The 23,962-nt window shown below is 43.0% G+C and overlaps 1 protein-coding gene and 1 pseudogene across 1 annotated transcript in view; both read left to right on the forward strand.

Annotated features, from left to right (window-relative positions):
• Positions 1-23,962, forward strand: part of LOC138795231 (uncharacterized) — a 168,117-nt gene that overhangs the window by 140,348 nt on the left and 3,807 nt on the right. Inside the window, exons 10-11 of the mRNA XM_069974224.1 lie at positions 1,488-1,550; positions 20,067-20,181. Of these exons, the coding sequence (XP_069830325.1) occupies positions 1,488-1,550; positions 20,067-20,181 (178 nt within the window). The remainder of the gene's footprint in view (positions 1-1,487; positions 1,551-20,066; positions 20,182-23,962) is intronic.
• On the forward strand, positions 55-177 carry LOC138796082 (U2 spliceosomal RNA; annotated as a pseudogene).

Here is a 23,962-nt window from a genome sequence, read left to right on the forward strand (position 1 = left end):
GTTATCTGCTCTCCACTTGTTGTCAGTGAATGGAGACACTCAATATCTGGGCTAATCCCTTTTCGGCCTTTTGGCTAAGATCTAGTGTAGTATCTATTCTTATCAGTTTAATATCTGATACATCTGATATCTGGGGACCATATATTAAACGGAGATTTCTGGTTCAGTGCACTAAAAAAAAATGTTGGGGCTGAAAACCAGTCCAGATCATTTCCAGCTAACAAAGCTTTATGACTTGTGATGTGTAACAGAGCAATGTGGGCAGAACATTAGGAGAACCCGTTTCCAGCCTCTGATTATAAAACATCCATAGGCTATGTTCACACAACATCCAAAAAAGCAAAAAGGCATCCGCTTTTTGTGTTTAAAGAGATGTCCATTATTGCATCATTTTAAGTGACTTGAATAAAATCAATTGAAGTCTATGGAATAACGGACTTCTTTTTTACACATTCTACTGAACGACAAGCGCCTTTTGAGGCAGACGTATTCCATAGAATGTGTTAAAAAGACGTCCATTATTCCATTGACTTCAATGCATTTTAGTCAAGCCAATTAAAATGATGCAATACGGACGTCTTTTTAAACACAAAAAGCAGACGCTTTTTTCCTTTTTTAAATGTTGTGTGAAGATAGCTATACCCTGACAGCAGCAGAGATATTTAAAATGGTCAACTAGTGATAAACGAAGTATATTAAAAAAGTTAGATATTTTTTCAATATACAATAATTAACCTTTATAACACAGGTGACTTGCTGCCCCCAGTTGTAACAAAACTATAACTTCCATTGTCCCTGGAGAGCCAAAGCTTAAGCTTTGACTGTCCGGGCATGATGGGAATTGTAGTTTTGCAACTGCTTAATACAGATTATATGTTGTAGCTATACAATACCATAGGCAAAGCACTTGAGTCAGCTGTATCACTGATATTATATAATAAATGCGTAGCAAAATATAATATATGTACTTGAAGTTCATATGAAACATAATAGGGATATTTCGAACGCACGTTTTGAGATATTTATTTTCATACTATTCACCGATGAACAGATTGCAGCATTCTACAATTCCAGGAGCAGCAAGTGCAACAAAGTTACTACTACAAGCTGCTCAGCATTCAGTGCCATTCCTTACCTTATGCATAAGAATTTAATTTGTTTTCCATTGATCCTTTAATTACTAAATTTGTTTAAAAGCTGTTATATTATCTCTTTTTTGACACAATATGGCACAATTTTGTTATAATTTTGAAAACCAAATAAGACAACTGCAGTTGGTAGCCTTTCAAAGAAACCACCCCTTTAAGATGAAATCAATCCTGTTTCAAGTGTATTCCCTTGCTTTGTGATGAGGACTCTAGGGGTACATTTTGCAGAAAAATGGCTTTTTGATTGTTCAGAATTCTTTTCGATTAATATGCAGCTGTCATTCCTAGGCAAATCTAGGCCCTCTTTAATGTGCCTTTTTTCCGGTTTCTTTTCCCCAGGCTTCAAATGATGTTTCTAGAAGAGACGGTCCATTCTTTTCTGATTGGAGCACGATACAACAGGTTACAGACATGAGATGAGATTTCAGACATGTGCCAATATACTATACCTGTTTACCCGCTGATTTATATGTTACTTTAACTACAGCGTTCTTCTAAACACACCAGTATTTCCCTACAGATAAAGAAGGAAAACAAATGACTCGGGTGTCTAATATTTTGCGTTCGCTATCACAGTTTAATAGTAATGCTTTGCATAAGTGCAGATGTCACATACAAAGTAAGTAGGATAGATCAATGCAACATCACAGGCTGTGCAAACAACAACATTGTATTTGGGTAGATAGAAACAGTAGCAGCCGAGTAGTCTAACCTGATGTTAGAAGAATGGAGGACGATACTGTAGGAAGTGTACCAACAATGCAGTGGGCACCTGTAAGGTTGGAGAAATATGAAAGGTAATTCAATATCACGACTAGTGCTTTAACAATAGGAAATGTTTCACCTCAGTTCTGCACTATATATATATATATATATATATATATATATATATATATATATATATATGTAAATCATATAAAAGTTCACCTAATGTGTATGTGCGAGAAAAGTGTTCCATACGGCTGCATGCAAAACTGTGCTTCTCTTTAGCCCTCTAGTGGATAGAAGGTGTAACTGCGGTTACTGTATATCTGTCCAGGACTCTTCATATCTAACACTCCTTTAGGCTTTCCGATGTGAAGACTGCCAATTGCATTGGCAGTCAAGCAGTCTATTGACAGACTTTACCAATATCACGATAACTCCTACTGCACAAGATATACATGGAGAAATTGTAATTAGGCACAGGTCCTGGTATTCCCTGGGTCTTAATGCTTGGCAAAGTCCCATATACAATACTTTGTGTCGTTATTTTAAAAAAAAATCTGCTACAGTTAAAGCAGGTTGAATTATGAATTATAATTCTGTTTTGTTTTTTTTTAAGTCCAGTAGATAGCCATCAGGAAGTATTCACACAAGCAGATAGCATGTGCAGGAAAACTGTACATGTTTTACCACACATTTGTGTTCTTTTTGCACTGTAACCTACTAAAATGCTACAAAGAGGTCAAAATGTCCCTAGGGTTACAGCAAAAAGAATAAGGTATATACAGAAAGACTTACTGTGAGTGAAGTGAAGAAAATAAGTTCCAGATATGATTTGTTTTTAACTTTTTGGCATAGTGTTAGCACAAAAGCTGTACCTGTGGAGGGGTACTTGTGACTGACAACCAGTTTCCAATAAAAATGGTTGACATAAGACATAAAACTGATCTCAGCTAATTGACACCTTTGATGGTCACAAGTGTTTAATAATGACAGTGGCATCTGGATGTGAGAATCTCTCACTTGGTTTATTCCACCTTAAATGAGGGCAGCAGAAACCAGTGACAGAAATGCTGAACATATCGGTGTATTATTTACATCATTTTGTTTAGCCGTTCTCCTAATATGCAGAAGAATAGGATTCTTGCCACACCCCTCCCCCCACCCTCCAGCTGCTGATTGACAGTTGGCTGCCCATACACATCATGGATAGATAAGAGCCAATCAGCAGCTGGTGGGTGGAGTTTTCGGCTTCATTTGAATATTGAGGACTAACAGGCTCATGCACACAATGGGGAGGACTACTTATTGTCCATGTTATTCGGGAAGATATCTCTGGATCAGCTGCACAAGACAATGTAAGTGATACATCATTCTGTTCAGCTTCTCTGTCACTATTTTATGCTTCCCTGAGAGAGGGCTGCATAAACCTGCTGATGGAGTCTTTTCAAATATGGCAGCCAGGGGTCTAAGAAAGGGCTGCTGGACTGCCAGATGTAGATGTCTATTAGGCTGTGCCTTAGGCTTGGACACGGACAGACACAAAAGTCCCCTAGAGGGACAACAAAATGTTTAGTTTAAGAAAGCAGTTAAAATGAATAAATGAAATCAACATTAAAACTTTTTTCAGCATAGGAATAGGACCACAAACTATAAAGCAACTGAAAATAGAAGAAGTAACAAAAAAAAATGCATCAAGCAGGGGTCTGGACACCGCTGTGGTCACAGACACAGAGATAGCAGGAAGGGTAGGGAATATGAGCAAGGGAGTATGTAGTTTAGGTTTTTTCTCTATTTTACTCTACCATCAGCTATGTATACATTACAGTATTATACATTGTAGTAGTATACACTGGGAAACGTTTGTTTCTTTTCCCTTAACTTGCTGACTAATCTTTTGTCATTGTGAAGAGAAGGGCCCGGGTGTGGCTTACACAGCCCAGAGCAAATAGAAATATTGACCCTGAGCTGGGCGTCTCTATTCCTGGATACTAGCTGCATAGACTGCCTCCATGGAACACGTCTGTGTCTTTGACAAATGACAGAAAAAAAAGACAACTTTGTATTATTTTTAATCTATTGTTCCCCTTTAGTCACACTGCCTTTAAAAAATATAACTATATTAGATCAACAACATTTATCAATCCCATGTTTGCATTAGGTTGCATTTTTCTCTTTATGACGTATGCCCTGCTTGCCTAATGGACGGATAGGGCGACGCGGTTAAACGGTGATGAGGCTACGGCCACCAGATTTACATAGAGACGTGTGTGGGTAGGTAAGGTACAGTGTAGGTAGGGCCAGTGTACAGATACGCTGGTCTTTATAAATCCGCCCCTTAGACTCTTCTTGAGAAGATCTAATTGTCTACGAATTTCTTATTTTACACAAGAAGCCTCTCACGTAATAATACCCAATGGGATAGAGCTGGGTTTATAAGTTACTAATATCATCACTTTAACATTTTAGGATGCAAGGTGACTATTATATTTATGTTTTTCTGAGTAGTGCTGACCTATACTGCTACTCCTGACCTTCTGCCACCTTAGCTCCTGTTTATATCCCCAAGCCTATCCACGTTTTTTAAAACAGAAGGCCAAGACATGGGGATATTAACATACATCAATGTATATGGTTAGATATACAAGGATGCTATTTACTATGTGATGAATGTCATATGCCACCAAAACCATTCTGATAATGTTCGTGTTGATATATGGTATTCTGATATGTTCTGTAATGGACAGGGAGCCGAAGATTCCTCTCATATTACAAGATGTTAGCTCAGAGCTGCTTTAATATGACAGCTAATATAAGTCATACAAGATTACTAGAGGGGGGTGATGAAAGTGTTCTGTTACATTCAACTGAATGCCATTGATAGCCCAGCAGATGGATAGATGGGGAAGGAGCGGAATGACAGACTTCACAGACACAAGTACAGACAATACTGGAACAAATGAGGTGAAGATGACCTAGAGTGCATTCAGGTCTGGATGAGGCATTTAATAACCTGAAAAATTTGTGATTCCATCATTTCCATTTGTGGGATGTAGAATAATATCCATATTACATTATGAAAGCTTTTAACCCCTTCAAGACTAAGCCTATTTGGGCCTTAATGACCAGGCTCATTTTTCAAAATCTGACCTGTCTCACTTTATGCGCTCATAGCTCAGTGATGCTTTAACATATGCTAGCGATTCTGAGATTGTTTTTTTGTCACATATGGCACTTTATATTAGCGGCAAAATTTGGTCACTACTTTGTGTGTTTTTTGTGAAAAACATCAAAATATCATGAAAAATTAAAAAAATTAGCATTTTATAACTTTGAAATTCTCTGCTTTCGTGAAAGTTTCCAAAACTGATTTTTTTAGGGACCAGTTCTTTTCTTAAGTTGATTTAGGAGGCTTGTATACTGTAAACCCCAATAAGTGACCCTACAGGGGCTGGAGCAAAGTATTCACTATTACCCGGCCGTAAAAAAATGGAAAATTAAAATTTTCCAATAATATATACGTTTAGAGTAAAGTTTCTAATTTTTAAAAGGAACATGAGAGAAAAAGCACCCCAAAATTTGTAACGCAGGTTCTCATGAGTACAACGGTACCCCATATGTGGGCGTAAACCACTGTATGGGCACACAGCGGGGCTCAGAAGGAAGGGAGCGCCAATTAGCTTTTCTAATGCAAATTTTGCTGAAGAAGTTTCTGAGCACCAGGTGCGTTTGCAGCGCCCCTGTAGTGTCAGCAGAATAGAACCCCCCCAAAAGTCACCCCATTTTGGAAAGTACACCCCTCAAAGAATTCATCTTGGGGTAGGATGAGCATTTTGACCCCACAGGTGTTAGAGGAAAGTATTCAAAATTAGACCGTAAAAATGAAAAACTCGAATTTTTCCAATAATATGTTCGTTTAGTTTGAAATTTCTCAATTTCACGAGGAACAAGAGAAAAAAATTACCCCAAAATTTATAAAGCAGATTCTCTTGAGTACAACGGTACCCCATATGTGGGCGTAAACCACTGTATGGGCACACAGCGAGGATCAGAAGGAAGGGAGCGCCAATTAGCTTTTTTAATGCAGATTTTGCTGTAGAAGTTTCTGAGCGCCAGGTGCGTTTGCAGTGCCCCTGTAGTGCCAGCGGAGTAAAATCCCGCCATAAGTCACCCCATTTTGGAAAGTGCACCCCTCAGAGAATTCATCTTGGGGTAAGATGAGCATTTTCACCCCACAGGTATTAGAGGAAAGTATTCAAAAGTAGACAGTAAAAATGAAAAACGCGAATTTTTCCAATAATGTGTTCCTTTAGTTTGAAATTTCTAAATTTCTTGAGGAACAGGAGAGAAAGTTCACCACAAAATCTGTAACGCAGGTTCTCCTGAGTAGAACGGTGCCCCATATGTGGGTATAAACCACTGTATGGGCACACAGCAGGGCTCAGAACGGAAGGAGCGCCAATTAGCAGTTTCAGTGCAGATTTTTCTGAAGAAGTTTCTGAGCACCAGGTGCGTTTGCAGAGCCCCTGTAGTGCCAGTGGAGTGAACCCACCCCATAAGTCACCCCATTTTGGAAAGTGCACCCCTTAAAGAATTCATCTTGGTGTGTGGTGAGCATTTTGACCCAACAGGTATTGGAGGAAAGTATTCAAAATTGGCTAGTAAAAATAAAAAAACTCGAATTTTTCCAATAATATGTTCATTTAGTTTAAAATTTCAAAATTTCACAAGGAACAGGAGAAAAAACGTACCAAAAAATCTGTAAAGCAGGTTCTCCTGAGTACAACGATACCCCATATGTGGGCGTAAACCACTGTATGGGCACACAGCAGGGCTCAGAAAGGAAGGAGCGCCAATTTTCTGGAGCAAAACCGCAGCTAGTATCGGTTATTAGAATAGCGCAGTTACTAAAATACAATAAAAAAATGAGATTACAGGTAACGTGGGGTGGTTACGGACAGTCTGGGGTGGTTCCAGGTAATCTGGGGTGGATACGGACAACCTGGGGTGGTTACTGGTAGTCTGGGGTGGATACGGACAACCTGGGCTGGATACGGTGAACATGGGGTGGTCACAGGCAACCTGGGGTGGTTACAAGCAACCTGGGGTGGTTACGGGTAATCTGGGGTGGATACGGTGAACATGGGGTGGTCACAGGCAACCTGGGGTGATTACCGGCAACCTGGGGTGGTTACAGGCAACGTGGGGTGGATACGGACAACCTGCTGTGGTTACAGACAACCTGGGGTGGTTATGGGTAATCTGGGGTGGATACGGTCAACATGGGGTGGTCACGGGCAACCTGGGGTGGTTACAGGCAATGTGGGGTGGATACGGACAACCTGCTGTGGTTACAGACAACCTGGGGTGGTAACGGGTAATCTGGGGTGGATACGGTCAACATGAGGTGGATACGGTCAACATGGGGTGGTTACAGGCAACCTGGGGTGGTTACGGGCAACCTGGGGTGGTTACGGGCAACCTGGGGTGGTTACGGGCAACCTGGGGTGGTTACAGGCAACGTGACATGGATACGGACAACCTGCTGTGGTTACAGGCAACCTGGGGTGGTTACAGGCAACCTGGGGTGGTTACGGGCAACCTGGGGTGGTTACGGCAACCTGGGGTGGTTACGGGCAAATTGACATGGAAACGGACAACCTGCTGTGGTTACAGACAACCTGGGGTGGTTACGGGTAATCTAGGGTGGTTACAGGCAACCTGCTGTGGTTACGGGCAACGTGGGGTGGTTACGGGCAACGTGGGGTGGTTACGGACAATCTGGGATGGTTACGGGCAATCTGGGGTGGTTACGGATAAACTGAAGTGCTCATAGGTAATCTGAGGTGGGTACCTGTAATCTGGCGTGGTTACGGGCAATCTGGAGGCGGTCATTGGCAATTTGGGGTGGTTAGAGGCAAGGTGAAGTGGTCAGTGGCAACGTGCTGTGGTCAGTGGCAACGTGCGGTGGTCAGAGGCAATGTACGGTGGTCAGAGGCAACGTGCGGTGGTCAGAGGCAACGTGCGGTGGTCAGAGGCAATGTACGGTGGTCAGAGGCAACGTGCGGTGGTCAGAGGCATCCTGCGGTGTTCAGAGGCAACCTGCTGTGGTTGCGTGCAATCTGGGGGGGTTACATGTAATCTGGCATGATTACGGCAACCTAGGGTGGTCACGGGAAACCTGGGGGGGGGGGGTTACAGACAATCTGGCATTGTTATGGATAAACTGAAGTGTTTATAGGTAATCTGGGGTGGGTACATGTAATTTGGGGTGATTATGGACAATCTGGAGGGGGTCACTGGCAACGGGCGGTAGTTACGGGCAACGTGCGGTGGTTACGGGCAACATGCGGTGGTTACGTGTAATCTGGGGGGTTACGTGCAATCTGGCGTGATTACGGACAACCTGGGGCGGTTACGGGTAATCTGGGGGGGTTAAGGGTAATTTGGGAGTAAACTGCAATTATTACTATAATAAAAAGTGTGTGTTTTATTTTTTTGTATGTTTGTCACTTTTTGTATTTTATACATTCATTTTCACTGTATTACTATGATTACTGTGATATTTTCTATCACAGTAATCATAGTTCAGTGACAGAGACCAAATTGGTCTCTGTCACTTTAAATTTTCAGAGTTGGCTGGTTATGGAGCGCATGCGCACTTCATAACCAGCCTGGACGTCGAGGAGGAAGGAGCTCCAGGAGCAGGTAATGTATAAGGGGCAGGGGGGTGACTGGGGGACGGGGGGTGACTGGGGGGGTGGGGGGCGACTTGGGGGGGGGGATACGGTGACACTTTTTATCCCCTGTCACCAATCATTGATGGTGACAGGGGATAAAAAGTGCCGGGTTCCACATGGCACAAGCGATCAGCGGTATATAGTATATACCGCTGATCGCTTGTACCGGGACCCCACAGGGGGGGTCCCGATGACTGCCCCATGCTCTCCGCTACCTCCGGTGGCGGAGGGCATGGGGCTTTCATTCATTTTTATTTTCTGATCACTGTGAACAGACATTAGTCTGTTCACAGTGATTGCGGCGGCCATCTTGGATCTGATGGCCGCCGCGGGGAGGGAGAGGGTTAGTGACCAGCCCACTAGGGGGGCTGATATGGGGTCTGATTGACTTATTTCATCTCCCCCCGCCGTGGATTCACGGTGGGGGGAGATGAAATGCAGTACAGCGCCGGCCCGTTAGTGACCGCCGTATCGGCGGCCACTAAGGGGTTAACTGCCGGGATCCGGGCATGGCACGGATCTCGGCAGTTGCGGCAGGTGCCCGGCTATCACTGACAGCCCCGCCCCGCCGAGGATGACAGGAGTGCAGCTCCTGCGCCCCTGTCATCCCGTGGACGTACTGGCACGTCCATCTGCAGGAACTGTATGCAGATTTGGACGTGCCGGTACGTCCATATGCGGGAAGGGGTTAACACATGCATTTAAGACCTAAGAATTCAGTGCAAGTTGGTTTTTATTTCTTCTTCAAGTGGGCAACGTCATATCAGAAAATGACCTATTGTTCTAGAGATATTTATCAAGCTGTCTTACAGTAGGAATGTTCTTATTATGATGTATTCTTTAATTTTACATTTTACTATGTTTCCTATAAAATAATCCTGATATCTTACACATTTGATTCTTGCCACTAAGCCCAAAACTAACCTGAGACTTCCTGCTCTGTCTAGATCGCTTTTTAACCTTACAGATAGTATCACAGTGAAAGGTGACGCCATAATATAATAAGTCATCAATCACAATTGCTAAGCTCATAGCTCATCCTCCCCCTCCTTGTTGAATGGCCTCAGTACAGGTCACAGAGCTTGCCTAGAAATGCCCCTATTCATGGTAGCTTCAGGCTATTGCTGCCTATGTCCATGGGGCTTGCTGTAAAACATATTTCCTAATTCTGTTAAAAACAGCTTTGTGACACATTTACTCTAAAGTGTAACTACCATTTTTTAATACCTCTGACATGTCCTAGTGACATGTCAGAAGCGTGTATAGGTCAGGGTACGGCTGCTGAGAACCCCACCGATTGTTAGAACGAAAGGGGCAGATGCGCACAGGAGTGGGAGCCCTCCATTTCAGCTACAGAGAGGGGGATTCTGTAGACTGTTCGTATTAGCCCCTTCATTCTAGCAAAGGGCAGGGTTCTCAGTAGGCGGACCCCGACCGAACGCACTTCTACATGTTGCGACGACATGTCAGAAATATTTTAAAATGGTAGTTACACTTTGAGACCAAAACCTACAGGGGCAGCTGAAGGTAATAATGGTATTGTGCACTTTTAGCGTACTCCACCATATTTTAAAAAAAAATTACCAGAATTGCCCCAAATACCACAACTATTCCTTACATGTATATTTTCTCTTTAAAAACCTTACATAGTGAAACAACAGAGAAGTAGGATATATGACTTCTTTTACTTTATTTACAGGAGAATGTACATCAGAACAATAACTTGTAACCAGGCATGTCACACTGTATCAAAATTATAATCCTCACTATCACTACTTTTCTATGATATATGGGTTGGCTATAATTTCTGGATGTTTTGTGGAGAACAGTGAACTAAAACAAGCTTCCATGAGATATCTCAGCATTTTTTTCATGAAACTATCAGTATATCTCCACATCTACTGACCATCTCACCAGCAATATTGCTGCCACATTCCATGATTATTATAAGGCAGTCTATAATCTTCCTTCTCAGCCTCGTCCAATACATTTCTGACACAGCCCTACTCAGGTTATCCACAGGAGACATTGGATTCCTGGATGACCTCTTCACACAGGAACTCTCAGCAACCATTTTCTCTATGTTGTTAGGTAAAAGCCCTGATCCAGATGGCTTCACTGACAAATTCTACAAACTATTCCAATCGGAATTTTCTCCTGCCATTATATTGGCATTTAATAAAATCTCTGGATCCCACACATTTTTCTGCATTCCTTCTGGCACATATTACAGTACTGCCTAAGGAGGGCAAAGACCCTCAATTATGTTCAAGTTCTAGGCCCATTTCTCTAATAATAAATAATAAACCTTGATGCTAAACTTTTTGCCAAACTAAACCCCTTAAGGACAGAGCCCAAAATGGCCTTAAGGACCAGGACAGTTTTCAATTTACCATTTTCGTTTTTTCCTCCTCGTCTTCGAAGAGCCATAACTCTTTTATTTTTTCATCGACAGGGCCATGTATGGGGTTGTAAAGGTGTCTTTTGATCTACCATAACATGTATGATGGAACCCCCAAAATATCATTTATGGTGAAATTGGGGAAAAAAATGCAATTTGGCAAATTGTGGGGGGTTCTGTGATTATGTAATGACCTTTACAGTAAAACTGACATTTTATCTTTATTCTATAGGTAAGCCTGAATACATCGATATGCATTTTACATAGCTTTTCTAATGTTTTACTATTTTTATTAACAGTAAAACTTTTTTTTGCAAATAGCTGTGATTACAATGGCCCTTTTTTGACTCTTAGGCTATGTTCACACTACGTAAAAGTACGGCCATTGTTGCCATCGGCAACAACGGCCGTACTTTATGCATTGTGGAAAATTGCTTACATTTCTATGAGATCTCGGCCAGAGTGTTTACACATTCGTATTCCCTCCGGCCGGGATCCCGTGCGGACCCGCAAATGACTGACATGTCAGTTTTCTGCGGCCAAATTCAATGAACCCTGTCAGTTTCCACAATGAAGCGAGTGGCTCCGGACGCTTGCTTCATTGTGTGCTGTGGTAGGTTCTGATGCGGGCACGCACTGATGCACGGGATGATCCGGACAGAGACCGGCCGGTCTAATACGTGTGAACATAGCCTTATAGCGTTTCTATTTTTTCACGTACGCAGCTGTATGGGGTGTCATTTTTTGCACCATAATCTCTAGTTTTTATAAATACCAGATTTGTCTAAATGAGATGTATTGATCAATTTTTATTCATTTTATTTTAAATAAAATGTAATAAAAAAAATCAATCGTGGCGTTTTTTTACCGCTTTTTGTTTACGCCGTTTACCGTGCGGGAACAATATTAATTTATTTTATTAGATCGGTCAATTACGCATGCTATGGTATATTATATGTTTATTTATTTATTTTTATGTGTTTTATTTATAAAATGGGAAAGGGGGGTGATTTAAACTTTTATTGGGGGAGGGGCTATGGTTTGTTTTTTTTAAAACTTTTTACATTTTTTTACACTTTTTATGTACCCTTAGGGGACTTTAACATTTTTACTGGGTTCACACTACTGTGGGAATTAGCGTCACCAGAGGTAGGCACAAGCAGGCTTTGGATGCAACTAAAAAACGTTTATTGGTAACAAACCAGAAAAAAAATAGTCCAGCATGAGGCTTTTACAGCAGCCGTTCTAGCTTCAAACACAAAGCAGTTGACTTTCAGGAACATTAACAGAAAGCATATACACACCACCGTGTAGTTATGTCCTTATTCAGACCAGCAAGTCTGTAGCAGCTCTGTTGCAGGGCTTCTCTCTCCAGCTCCTGTCTGCCAGATTCACTGTGGATCAACTCAATCAAACACTCTCAGCAGGTTGTCTCTCCACACCTCATGCACCAAGTCAGAGGCTTTTAAAAAACCCAGTAAAGCCTGGACCGGAATATGGGAACGGCCTCCCACCCACGCTACAGCCGTTCCAAGAAAGACAGCCCATTTTAGCCACACAGCAGCTATACTAAATAGCAAATGTCAGTAACCTATAGTTACTGACCACGAACTGCTGTCTTTCCCCCACAGAGTCCCAGGACCTCTGTGGCACATACATTGTAGTTCTCCTGCTGCAATTCAGGTATGTGGAAAGTCTGGGATGTACAAGCGGACTGGCAACCCTGAACTCCCTGAAACTTCCATACAGAGCACAATAACCTGCTTGGCACATATCTACCTTCCACTATTTTTCCTGCTGGTTGCCTACATATCCCCCCCCTCTGCCCAAGGCCAGGAGACTGGGCACTTGATCCCATCAGACAATGGACCCTTGACAAGGCATCTGCATTTATATGATCTTTCCCTGCCCTGTGTTCTACTACAAACTTAAAGTCCTGTAATGCCAAGAACCACCTTGTCACCCTGGCATTATTACCTTTATTTCTATACATCCACTGTAATGGAGCATGATCTGACACCAATCTGAACTTCCTACCAGCCAGATAGTACCGCAAGGACTCCAGAGCCCACTTTATGGCCAGACATTCTCGTTCTACAATAGAATAATTCCTTTCGCAGGAAGTGAGCTTCCTGCTCAGATATGTAATGGGGTGCTCCTCTCCATTTACCTCCTGTGACATTACTGCGCCCAAACCCACTTCTGAGGCATCCGTCTGCACAATAAACTCTTTAGTAAAATCAGGGGCCACTAACACTGGTTGACTACAGAGGGCTTTTTTCAGGGCCTGAAACGACTTTTCTGCCTCCTCGGACCACTGAATCATTATTGCTTTTTTCCCTTTTGTTAGGTCTGTCAATGGTGCAGCTATGGAGGCAAAATTTGGCACAAACCTACGATAGTAGCCCACTATCCCTAGGAACGCCCTTACCTGTTTTTTCGTAAGAGGCTGGGGCCAACTCTGAATCGCTTCTACTTTGTTTATTTGGGGCCTTATTGTACCCTTACCAACAATATAGCCCAAATAGCGAGCCTCCTCTAAGCCAACAGCACACTTCTCAGGGTTAGCAGTAGACCCAGCTTCCCTGAGTGAATCAAGTACTGCCTGTACCTTGCTCAGATGGGATTCCCAGTCACTGCTAAAGACCACAATATCGTCTAAATAGGCCGCTGCGTACCTGGTATGAGGCTTCAAAACCTTGTCCATTGCTCTCTGAAAGGTAGCTGGGGCCCCTTGTAAACCAAACGGCATCCTAGTATACTGAAATAGCCCCTCTGGGGTGGAGAAGGCAGTTTTCTCCTTTGCCTCTTCTGAAAGGGGAATCTGCCAGTAACCTTTGGTGAGGTCGAGAGTAGTAATGTACCTGGCTGGCCCCAACCTTTCGATTAACTCATCCACCCTGGGCATGGGGTAGGAATCCCACTTAGAGACCTCGTTTAGTCTGCGGAAGTCATTACAGAATCGCCAGGTCCCATTTGGCTTAGGGACCAATACAATGGGGCTAGACCAACCGCTTTTGGACTCTTCAATAACCTGTAGGGCTAACATGCGCTTTACCTCATCAGAGACAGCTTGTCTCCGGGCCTCTGGAATTCGGTATGGCTTAACGTGTATTTTCACCCCAGGGTCGGTAATTACCTCATGTTGAACAACATCTGTAGTACCTGGAAGGTCGGTAAACATATCCCTATTACGCTGTAGTAACTCCCAAGCTTCCTGTTTTTGGGGTTTGGACAGGGCATCACCAATGGTAACCTTCCCAATATCTGAGTGAGTGTCAAGTTGGGATGTCAGGGACACTACCAAGGACTCTCTATCATGCCAAGGTTTAATTAAGTTTATGTGGTACAGTTGAATAGGTTTTCTTTTCCCTGGCTGATGGATTTTATAATTTACCTCTCCAACCTTCTCCATCACTTCATAAGGACCCTGCCACTTTGCTAGGAACTTACTCTCAACTGTGGGAACAAGCACCAGTACACGATCACCAGGGTTAAATTGTCTCACCCTAGCTGCCCTATTATATATCCTGCTCTGGGACTCCTGGGCCCTTTTCATGTGTTCCCTCACAATGGGCATAACACTGCTGATGCGATCCTGCATTTGGGTGACATGATCTATCACACTTCTGTAAGGGGTAGCCTCACTCTCCCAAGATTCTTTGGCAATATCTAGCAGACCCCTGGGGTGTCTCCCATATATCAATTCAAATGGGGAGAAGCCCGTGGAAGACTGAGGGACCTCCCGGATGGAGAACAGGAGGTATGGCAGCAGACAATCCCAGTCCCTCCCATCCTTTTCTACTACCTTTCTCAACATTCCTTTCAAGGTTTTATTGAACCTCTCTACTAAGCCGTCTGTTTGAGGATGATAAACAGAGGTTCTAAGCTGTTTAATTTTCAGCAGTTTACATAAGTCCTTCATCACCCTGGACATAAAAGGCGTACCTTGGTCAGTTAGAATTTCTTTTGGTAAGCCAGTCCTAGAAAAAATGTGAACTAACTCCCGGGCAATGCATTTTGAGGAGGTATTTCTCAGGGGAATGGCCTCAGGGTACCTGGTGGCATAGTCCAACACTACCAAAATATATTGGTGACCCCGGGCAGACTTTAGCAATGGGCCTACCAAATCCATGGCTATCCTCTCAAATGGTACTTCAATTATTGGTAGGGGGACTAAAGGGCTCCGGAAATGGGACATAGGAGCAGTTAATTGACACGTTGGGCAGGACCTACAAAACTTCACAATCTCCTGATAACAGCCTGGCCAATAAAACCTTTGCAGGACTCGCTCTTGTGTTTTTTCTGCCCCCAAGTGACCCCCTAGCACATGACTGTGTGCCATTTCTAGTACCATCCTCCTATAAGGCACTGGCACCAACAATTGGTCTATTAATTCTTCCCGTACCTTATTGACACGATACAACAAATTATTTTGGACAGAAAAGTGTGGAAACCTTTTCTTAGCATCAGGCTCTTGTGGAACCTCATTTAGTACTGTTACACTTTCCCAAGCATTTTTTAGGGTGAGGTCTCGCAACTGAGCAGTTCCAAAATTCTCTCGTGATACCTCTAGTTCAGGAACGTTTTGCTCAGAAGTAGACATCTCACCCTCATCCCCAGCCAACACTGCTAAGGGAAAATTGTCCGGTATATTAGGGGTCACCCCTACTGCATCACTTTGGACATCTTCATCTAGGGGAATCGGACTGAGAGATTGGGGACACAAGACATTTTCAGACACACCTTGGGGCTGAGACCAGAGTTCCCAGAATAACGGAAAGTCCCGGCCCACAACCAGAGGATGTAGCAAGTCTTTCACCACACCCACCTCATGGTTTAGTGTCCAGCAGCCAGTCTCTATGGTCACTTTAGCAAGAGGATAGTGCTTAATGTCCCCATGAATGCAAACCACCCCCACCCGTTTTTCTGGAGATAACAGAACATGGGGAATAGAAGCTCTAAAGAGGGTGACCAGACTGCCAGAGTCCAACAGGGCGACAACACTGACCCCATTTACCCAAAGTTGGCTCTCTTGGGGGCCATGTTCATGCAGGGGTGTAGCGCTGCAAGCAGGATGGGCAAACATGGAAAGGCGACGGGTGGCACCACACTCCATTGGTTCCTCTTGCTGAGGACAGTGCGCTGCAATATGCCCCTGTTGCTGACACCTCCAACAACGTACCTCTGCTCGGCTACCCAAGGGGACTTTAAAGGGTGAGGGTACCTTTCCTGGGCCAACAAACCTTTCTCCCTTAGGTGTACCACCCTGAGTTGGTCGGCTGGCTCGGCTCTCCTGGTCAGCCGAGTAGGCTTTGGCATTTGTCCTCTGAAAGCGATCCCCGGAGCGCCCCATGGAGTGTTGGAGTTTACCTTCAGGCCCCAGATAGGTCTCTGCAGTGGTATAACGTTCCACTAAGGAAATCAGCTCATCCAGTGACTTGGGGTCTCCCTGGGAAACCCAGCGATTAATGTCTCTAGGAAGTCCACTTGTGTAGCGGTCCATAACGATCCGGTCAACAATTGCTGAGGGATCCAGAAACTCTGGTTGTAGCCACTTGCGCACCAGGTGTAGCAGGTCAAACAACTGAGAGCGAGGCGGCTTATGTTTCTCAAACCGCCAATCATGGACTCTGCGAGCCCGAACTGCTAAGGTGACTCCCAGCCGGGCCATAATCTCAGCTTTAAGGAGGTCATAGTCCTTGGCTTGCTCTGCAGTCAAATCAAAGTATGCTTTTTGAGGCTCCCCAATCAAGTAAGGTGCCAGAACCTCAGTCCATACCGCAGCAGGGAGTTTTTCTCTTTCAGCAAGTCTCTCAAAAACTGCCAGATAAGCCTCTACATCATCGTCCTGGGTCATCTTTTGCAAGGCGCGTTGCACTGCCTTTTTCACATGTATGAGCCCAGATAAGTCCTCTGTCCTCTGAGCAGAAACATTGTCCCTGAGGACTGCAATTTGTTCCAGCAACAAACGATTTGTTTCTTTCTGGGCAGCATTGGCCTCCACCAGTTGCTTGCAGAGCTCCTCCATAGCAGGGGACTGGCTTGGCAGAGTTGCAGCAGCTTTTACCCAGGACATATGCTGATTACTGAATTCACCAAAATCATGCAGTTGTTACCATTAGCAACCAAATGCTCGCATCCTCCACCATGTGTGGGAATTAGCGTCACCAGAGGTAGGCACAAGCAGGCTTTGGATGCAACTAAAAAACGTTTATTGGTAACAAACCAGAAAAAAAATAGTCCAGCATGAGGCTTTTACAGCAGCCGTTCTAGCTTCAAACACAAAGCAGTTGACTTTCAGGAACATTAACAGAAAGCATATACACACCACCGTGTAGTTATGTCCTTATTCAGACCAGCAAGTCTGTAGCAGCTCTGTTGCAGGGCTTCTCTCTCCAGCTCCTGTCTGCCAGATTCACTGTGGATCAACTCAATCAAACACTCTCAGCAGGTTGTCTCTCCACACCTCATGCACCAAGTCAGAGGCTTTTAAAAAACCCAGTAAAGCCTGGACCGGAATATGGGAACGGCCTCCCACCCACGCTACAGCCGTTCCAAGAAAGACAGCCCATTTTAGCCACACAGCAGCTATACTAAATAGCAAATGTCAGTAACCTATAGTTACTGACCACGAACTGCTGTCTTTCCCCCACAGAGTCCCAGGACCTCTGTGGCACATACATTGTAGTTCTCCTGCTGCAATTCAGGTATGTGGAAAGTCTGGGATGTACAAGCGGACTGGCAACCCTGAACTCCCTGAAACTTCCATACAGAGCACAATAACCTGCTTGGCACATATCTACCTTCCACTATTTTTCCTGCTGGTTGCCTACACTACGTATATTTCAATCAGTATTGTGGTCCTCATATTGCCACCAAAACCAGGAGTGGATTAAAAACACAGAAAGGATCTGTCCACACAATGTTGAAATTGAGTGGATGGCCGCCATATAACAGTAAATAACGGCCATGATTTCAATATAACAGCCGTTGTTTTAAAATAACAGCAAATATTTGTCATTAAATTGCAGCCATCCACTCAATTTCAACATTGTGTGAACAGATCCTTTCTGTGTTTTTAATCCACTCCTGGTTTTGGTTGCAATATGAGGACCACAATACTGACTGAAATATACATAGTGTAAACCCAGCCTAAATGTAATAGTTGTAGCCACAAAGTGACAACTGGTGTATAAGCTCTGCAGACTGATGCTGACTGTCTCTAATGGGATCTGGAGTAGTATGTGGTGTACGCCTGGTTGCTTATATGGTTATGTATATGGTGTCTGGATGCCATGTTTGTCTCCTTACAGTTACTGATTTCTGCTAATATGCACAAAGTAGGTTTACTAGGTATATTTGACTCTAAACTATATCATATTTTCCGGGACATTAATTTTACAATTTAGTATTTTTCTTGTTAAATGTTTAATGTCTTATACAAAAAAAGCAACTCAGCACACATATGTAGTATTTGTGTTACAATAAATTTAGTATGTGCACCATTTTTTTTATGTCTCCATAAAATTCTACTGCTGGTAGAATTAGACTTTCTGCATGCTCCCCTTGCCGACACTACAGAGCCCTCCTATGCACATAGCTTGACATACCATGAACCTATTATACCGTTAGTCCAAGCAATTAACATTTCACTTCTTAAAATGCAACAAAGACTTATTGCCAGAAGTAAGTGCATTGAAGTCAAACAGTTTGTCCCTGTAGAATGTATTTGTATATTATGGAAATTTCTGCACACCTTAGGCCATGATGCGTATTGAACAAAAACCTGCTCTTTAAGGTTCACATTGACTGGCCATGTTTGCATATTATTGTTTTAACATAAAAGACTCATTGGCCACTTTCAAAACTGTCTAAATGAATATATAGTTATTGATCTTAGTACCTTTCAACCTTAATGGGATTTCATCAATAAGACACAGAATGTAGATGAACTGCAAGTGTAATGGTATTGAAAGACGTAAGATGCCTATTCAATGTATATACATATCAGATATGCCTGTGTCCCTACCGTGCTGTGAAATTGTATTGGGCTTCCACTAAATGTCTCATTTATTGTGGAATTGTTATACTATATTATCTTAGCGTCGTCTCTTTAGTGGTCTCTTGATCACAAACAGTCAGGGGATCATCCAGGCATTTTGCTTTCAAGGGACATAAGCATGAATATTAGTTTTGGAGATGAAAGCATTATGACTTGTCAATCTGACATCAGCCCCATATTGCCCAGTCTCATACTGTAAATGCCTACTCTGTCTGTGGCGGAAGAAGTATTCACCAGTCTGGAAGTAATTTCTGGAAGATTTTTCCCTGTAATTGGGAAGTAATTGGCAGGGTGGTCACTAGATCAATGTTTTCCACTTTTGCAAGCTGTGTTGGTCTGATAGAATCCATGATTTACAACCTTTCCTAAAAGTCAAAAAGTTATGCTGACTCTAATGGGGACATTTATTAAGACAGGCATACTCATTCGCCGGTCTTAAATTTGGCCCCGTTCCCTTTTCTCTCGCTAAATTCACTAAGAGGCACGCCTCTCACTGAATCTGGACAGCCCTGTGTCCGACCATGCGCCCGGCGCACCAAATCTTTCAGCAGGTGTAGATTTGAATCATGTTTTAAGCCTGCAAGCAGATCCCTCTCCTCCAGTCACCCATCGAGCAAGCGGGGATATGATCGTAGGTTTGATGAATGTCCCCCTAAATGTTTTGTTGTTAAACAATGCTAAAGAATTGTGGAGAATCTGACAGAATCAGATAACAGCTGGCATCCCATGTAAGTGAAAGGGCAAGCTATTTGTTTACTATGAAAGGTCTCAGCATGGATTAATGGCTGTGCCATAAAAAATGGTCTAGCATGGCAATAAGCAGCCCTAATTGTATGACAATCAGGGACCCGGCGCTGGAACCAGGGAGGTAAGTGGACGTCGTTGCCTTCATCCACCTCCTCCCTGGCCATAGCCAGAAAAGCCCCCTAGCCCAGAGTACGCCTTTAAATGTGACTTGTGGCAAGTGTTCCTCGATTAACTCATTAACATTTTGCATGTCTTTATAGGAATTACCTTGACTCCCAGGCTTTTCAGAAATATGGACTATTTGTTTCCAGAAATGAACCAAAAGTATCATTTCTCACCCAGTGCAGTGCAGATCATAAGAAGAGACTGGATCAGGTATTGTACAACACCCTGAACTATGAATACAGGTTTCACATACTCTTAGACTACTATTACACCGAACAGACAATGGGGCTCATGCGGTGTGGAACAACTGCCCATAACAATAACAGACCACAATTTTTAGTTTTGAAACATTTCATCTGTGATTGGTTGGCAGAGATGCAACCTGAAGGTCTTGAACCCCGATACAAATCTTACTCTCAACTCATCTGCCTCTGTTGCACCTTTTTAGAGTGAAAAGCTATGGAGGCAAGAATATCAAAAGGAGTTCAAAATAGAGGGGACAGTTGTTTGTAAAGAGGAGGTTGCTCTTGGGGTGAACTCTAGAATATTCTTGGATACACATCTCAGATTGTATGTAGATAGTTGTAGGCAAGTTCTACATTAAAGGGATTTTCTGGAACTTATTGATTCTTGACCTATCTGAGGATAGGAGATCAATATTTGATGAGTAGGGTGCTAACGTAGGGTATCCACAAATTAGCTATTTGCCAGAACTGGAGCATCTAGGAGTACCCTGAATATGGACCCAGAAGCCCCACCTTCATACACTGCCATTACACAATGAAAAGTTAGCTGCAGTAACCTAGCATGGCCACTACATTATGTACAGAGCTCCAGCAAACAGATGATTAGCGGGTGTGCCAGGTGTCAGCAGTCCACTAATCAGATTGGATAGTCTGATCATAGGCCATACAATAAGCTTCGGAAAACCCCTTTAATTTGGCAATTGGCATCAGGTAGAAGGTTTGGCAAAGTCAAGTGGCATTGAAGTAAAGGAGAGGTGCATGAGAGGAGTAGAAAAGTTCAGCATGGATTAGATTGGCATCATTCTGTTTGATAGCGTACAGATGACGCAGTTGCAGCAGGAAAGACAGGACATGATGATGATGTGATCATTTTAGTAGTGTCATATGCAAAAAAAGGGCTATTAATGGTTCTAGGATGCAAGGGGTGGTTAGTGTGTGACTATGAGCCTACTGTAATCCCTATGTAGCCAGCAAGAGAAGAAGGATTTATTGTGGCGTTAGCAGAAGTAATTGTTAGTAAAAGCAAGCGAGTGGATGAAGATCCTGAAAAGATGATGTGTTCTATTTAGTTTTTCTTTATAAAACGAGAACATAAAAGATAAAAGGGCTGTTGGGAATATTGGACAGTAAGAAGGCAAGGTTAGGACCTGAGAGATAGATTTGTATATCAGCTTTGTATGAGTGATACTAGAAACCAAAAGGAGCCTTAAGCCAAAAGTATAGATCCAGTAGGGAAAGGGTCAGAGAATAGAATCTTAAGAAACCTCCAACAGAAACCGGTCAAGAAGATGAGACAGTGTAGGAGTGGGGCATCTTGAGTGCATTGTCAGCCATGTTAAAAGCTAAAGACAGGTCAAAAAAAGAATCAACAATGGGCCATAGATGTGACCAGAAGATCATAAAAGTGTAGTTGCATATGAGATATTTATGCCAGAAGATATATTGTACAGTCTTGTAAAAATCTGGAAGAGAAGATAAGGGTTCTGTTAATCTCTTCCATTTCTGGCTGCCAACAGCTGAGGGGCAGGACTTAGCGTTCTTGTCCTCCTATTGCACACAGGGCATTGAGGAAAACTTCGGCTGACTTATCAGACAGATACAGGATTGTAAGGAAGATGAGGAGAATGGTGGACCTCTTGTAAGACACAGGGAATATATGTTTTTACATGTGTAAAAATTGATATCTATGGCACAAAAAGAAAGGGATGACCTGCTATTGCTGTTTTATTTTTGTTAAAAAGTCCTATTTAAGAAGAAAAAATGTCAATGTTCATTGTGCCTCACAGATTAGTTATTTTTAGGGATGGTCCGAACCTGCCGAGGTTCGGGTTCGTACGAACCCGGACTCTCGGCAATGATTCCTGCTGTCTTAAACCTCCGTGCAGAGGGTGGATATAGCGGGAGGACCGCCTGGAAAACCAGGATACAGCCACAGCCATTGCCGAGAGTCCGGGTTCGTACGAACCCAAACCTCGGCAGGTTCGGACCATCTACCTTAACATTTGCAATGGAGTCTCAATCAAAAATCCATTCAGAATATCATACATAAATATTTTTCAAAGCAATGGATCCCTTTCACTCACAATGGGTTTAAAAGGATATCAGTGGTATCCATCCGTATACCTGTACAATGGATCCATGGTGTTGTGGTTTCCTTTAGAAACAGTAATTTAAACTTAAAAGTGGACACAGGGACCTTCACACCCCATTCTTTATCGTGCAGAGATATGGCATCATGAGGAGGAGGCAGCTAGTACAGACAATACATTGGAGAGGGAGCACTGGAGCAGAGGATACAGATGTCAAGTGCACATCAACTTTAAAACTCAATGTCGAGCAATAAAACAGCTATATGACAAGTGCTCAATGCATTTCGGTAAACAATGTCTTTCTGAAGAGCATGAACCATTCCGATAAACATAACATGTTCTAGGATGAATAAATTTCTATATACACAGTGGTCCATCCTTCTGTGGGACTTCTGTGTGTCCCAGCAAGGGGTATAGTTTTCTTCTATGTTCCTGTGGATATGCCATAAATGTCCAAATAATAAAACCTTTGCGGTGACAAACGTTGGGCCCCTAAAACACTTGTATTTTCCTGCTGGCTATAGTTTTTTTGAACTATGCAGATGAAGGGCACTCCATTTGGATTACTTTGGCTGGGTTCACATACATTAGGCGGTCTGGCTCCCTCATTTTACCAGAAACTGATGAAAACTGATACCACAACTGTGGCAAAAAGGCATCAGTTATCATCAGGCTTCTATTCTTTCTTTCATAATCCATCAGACGTTGGGCAGGGCAGTCAGAAGAATGCTGCAAGACATGCTCCCCCATTCAGCAAACAGATACAAATGCCGGATATTATTAACTGTCCCATTCAAATGAAGGAGGAAAAACTGAGCCAGACCACCAGATAATAATTTAAAGGAGGACTTTGAGAATTGAGTTTGTTTAGTTTGTTACAAAAATCTTTGTTTATCTCGGCATGAAGAATACACTTGTCTATAACTGCGTTTTTCAATGGTATTAGAAGTAATAAGGTTTCTCTATATTACATCTGTCATTATATTGCTCAGGCCTCAGGCCTTTGTGGTGTAAAACTCATTGGCACTTGAAATAAACAAATCACAGTCATATGTTACAATTAGATGGAGAATAAGATAGGAAGGTGCAGAATTAATCTGTGATTATTGGGTCAGCTCAATCAATGGGCAAGCACTGGAAATGTATGCAGCCACCTGGCTATTCCAATTCATCACTAGTTATCTGACGTGACACAAAAGATATGGACACAGTGGGTTAAACCTCCTTCCCAATTTCCTTCTTTACATCAGATTAAATGAGTTGACATTGATTAGTTTAGGAAGCAGCAGCTAGTGAATGCATTGTATCGTAATACAGACAAACCTACCAAGACAAGGCCGTCCACCTAAATTGACAGGCCAGACAAGGACAGCACTGATCAGAGAAGCAGCCAAGAGGCCCATGGTCACTGCCCATGGTCACTGTGGAGGAGCTTCAGAGATCTCCAACTCAGGAGGAAGAATCTGTCTACTATACAGCTATTAGTCATGTATCCCACAAATCCTTATTTTATGGAAGAGTGACAACAAGAAAGCCATATTTGAAAGCAAGTCATAAGAAGTCACATTTGCAGTTTGCCACAAGGCATGTAGGGGACGCAGCAAACATGTGGAAGAAAGTGCTCTGGTCAGATGAGACCAAAGTTCAACTTTTTGT

This window comes from Dendropsophus ebraccatus, chromosome 6 (genome assembly GCF_027789765.1).
Source record: "Dendropsophus ebraccatus isolate aDenEbr1 chromosome 6, aDenEbr1.pat, whole genome shotgun sequence".
In the NCBI taxonomy this organism is placed as follows: Eukaryota; Metazoa; Chordata; class Amphibia; order Anura; family Hylidae; genus Dendropsophus; species Dendropsophus ebraccatus.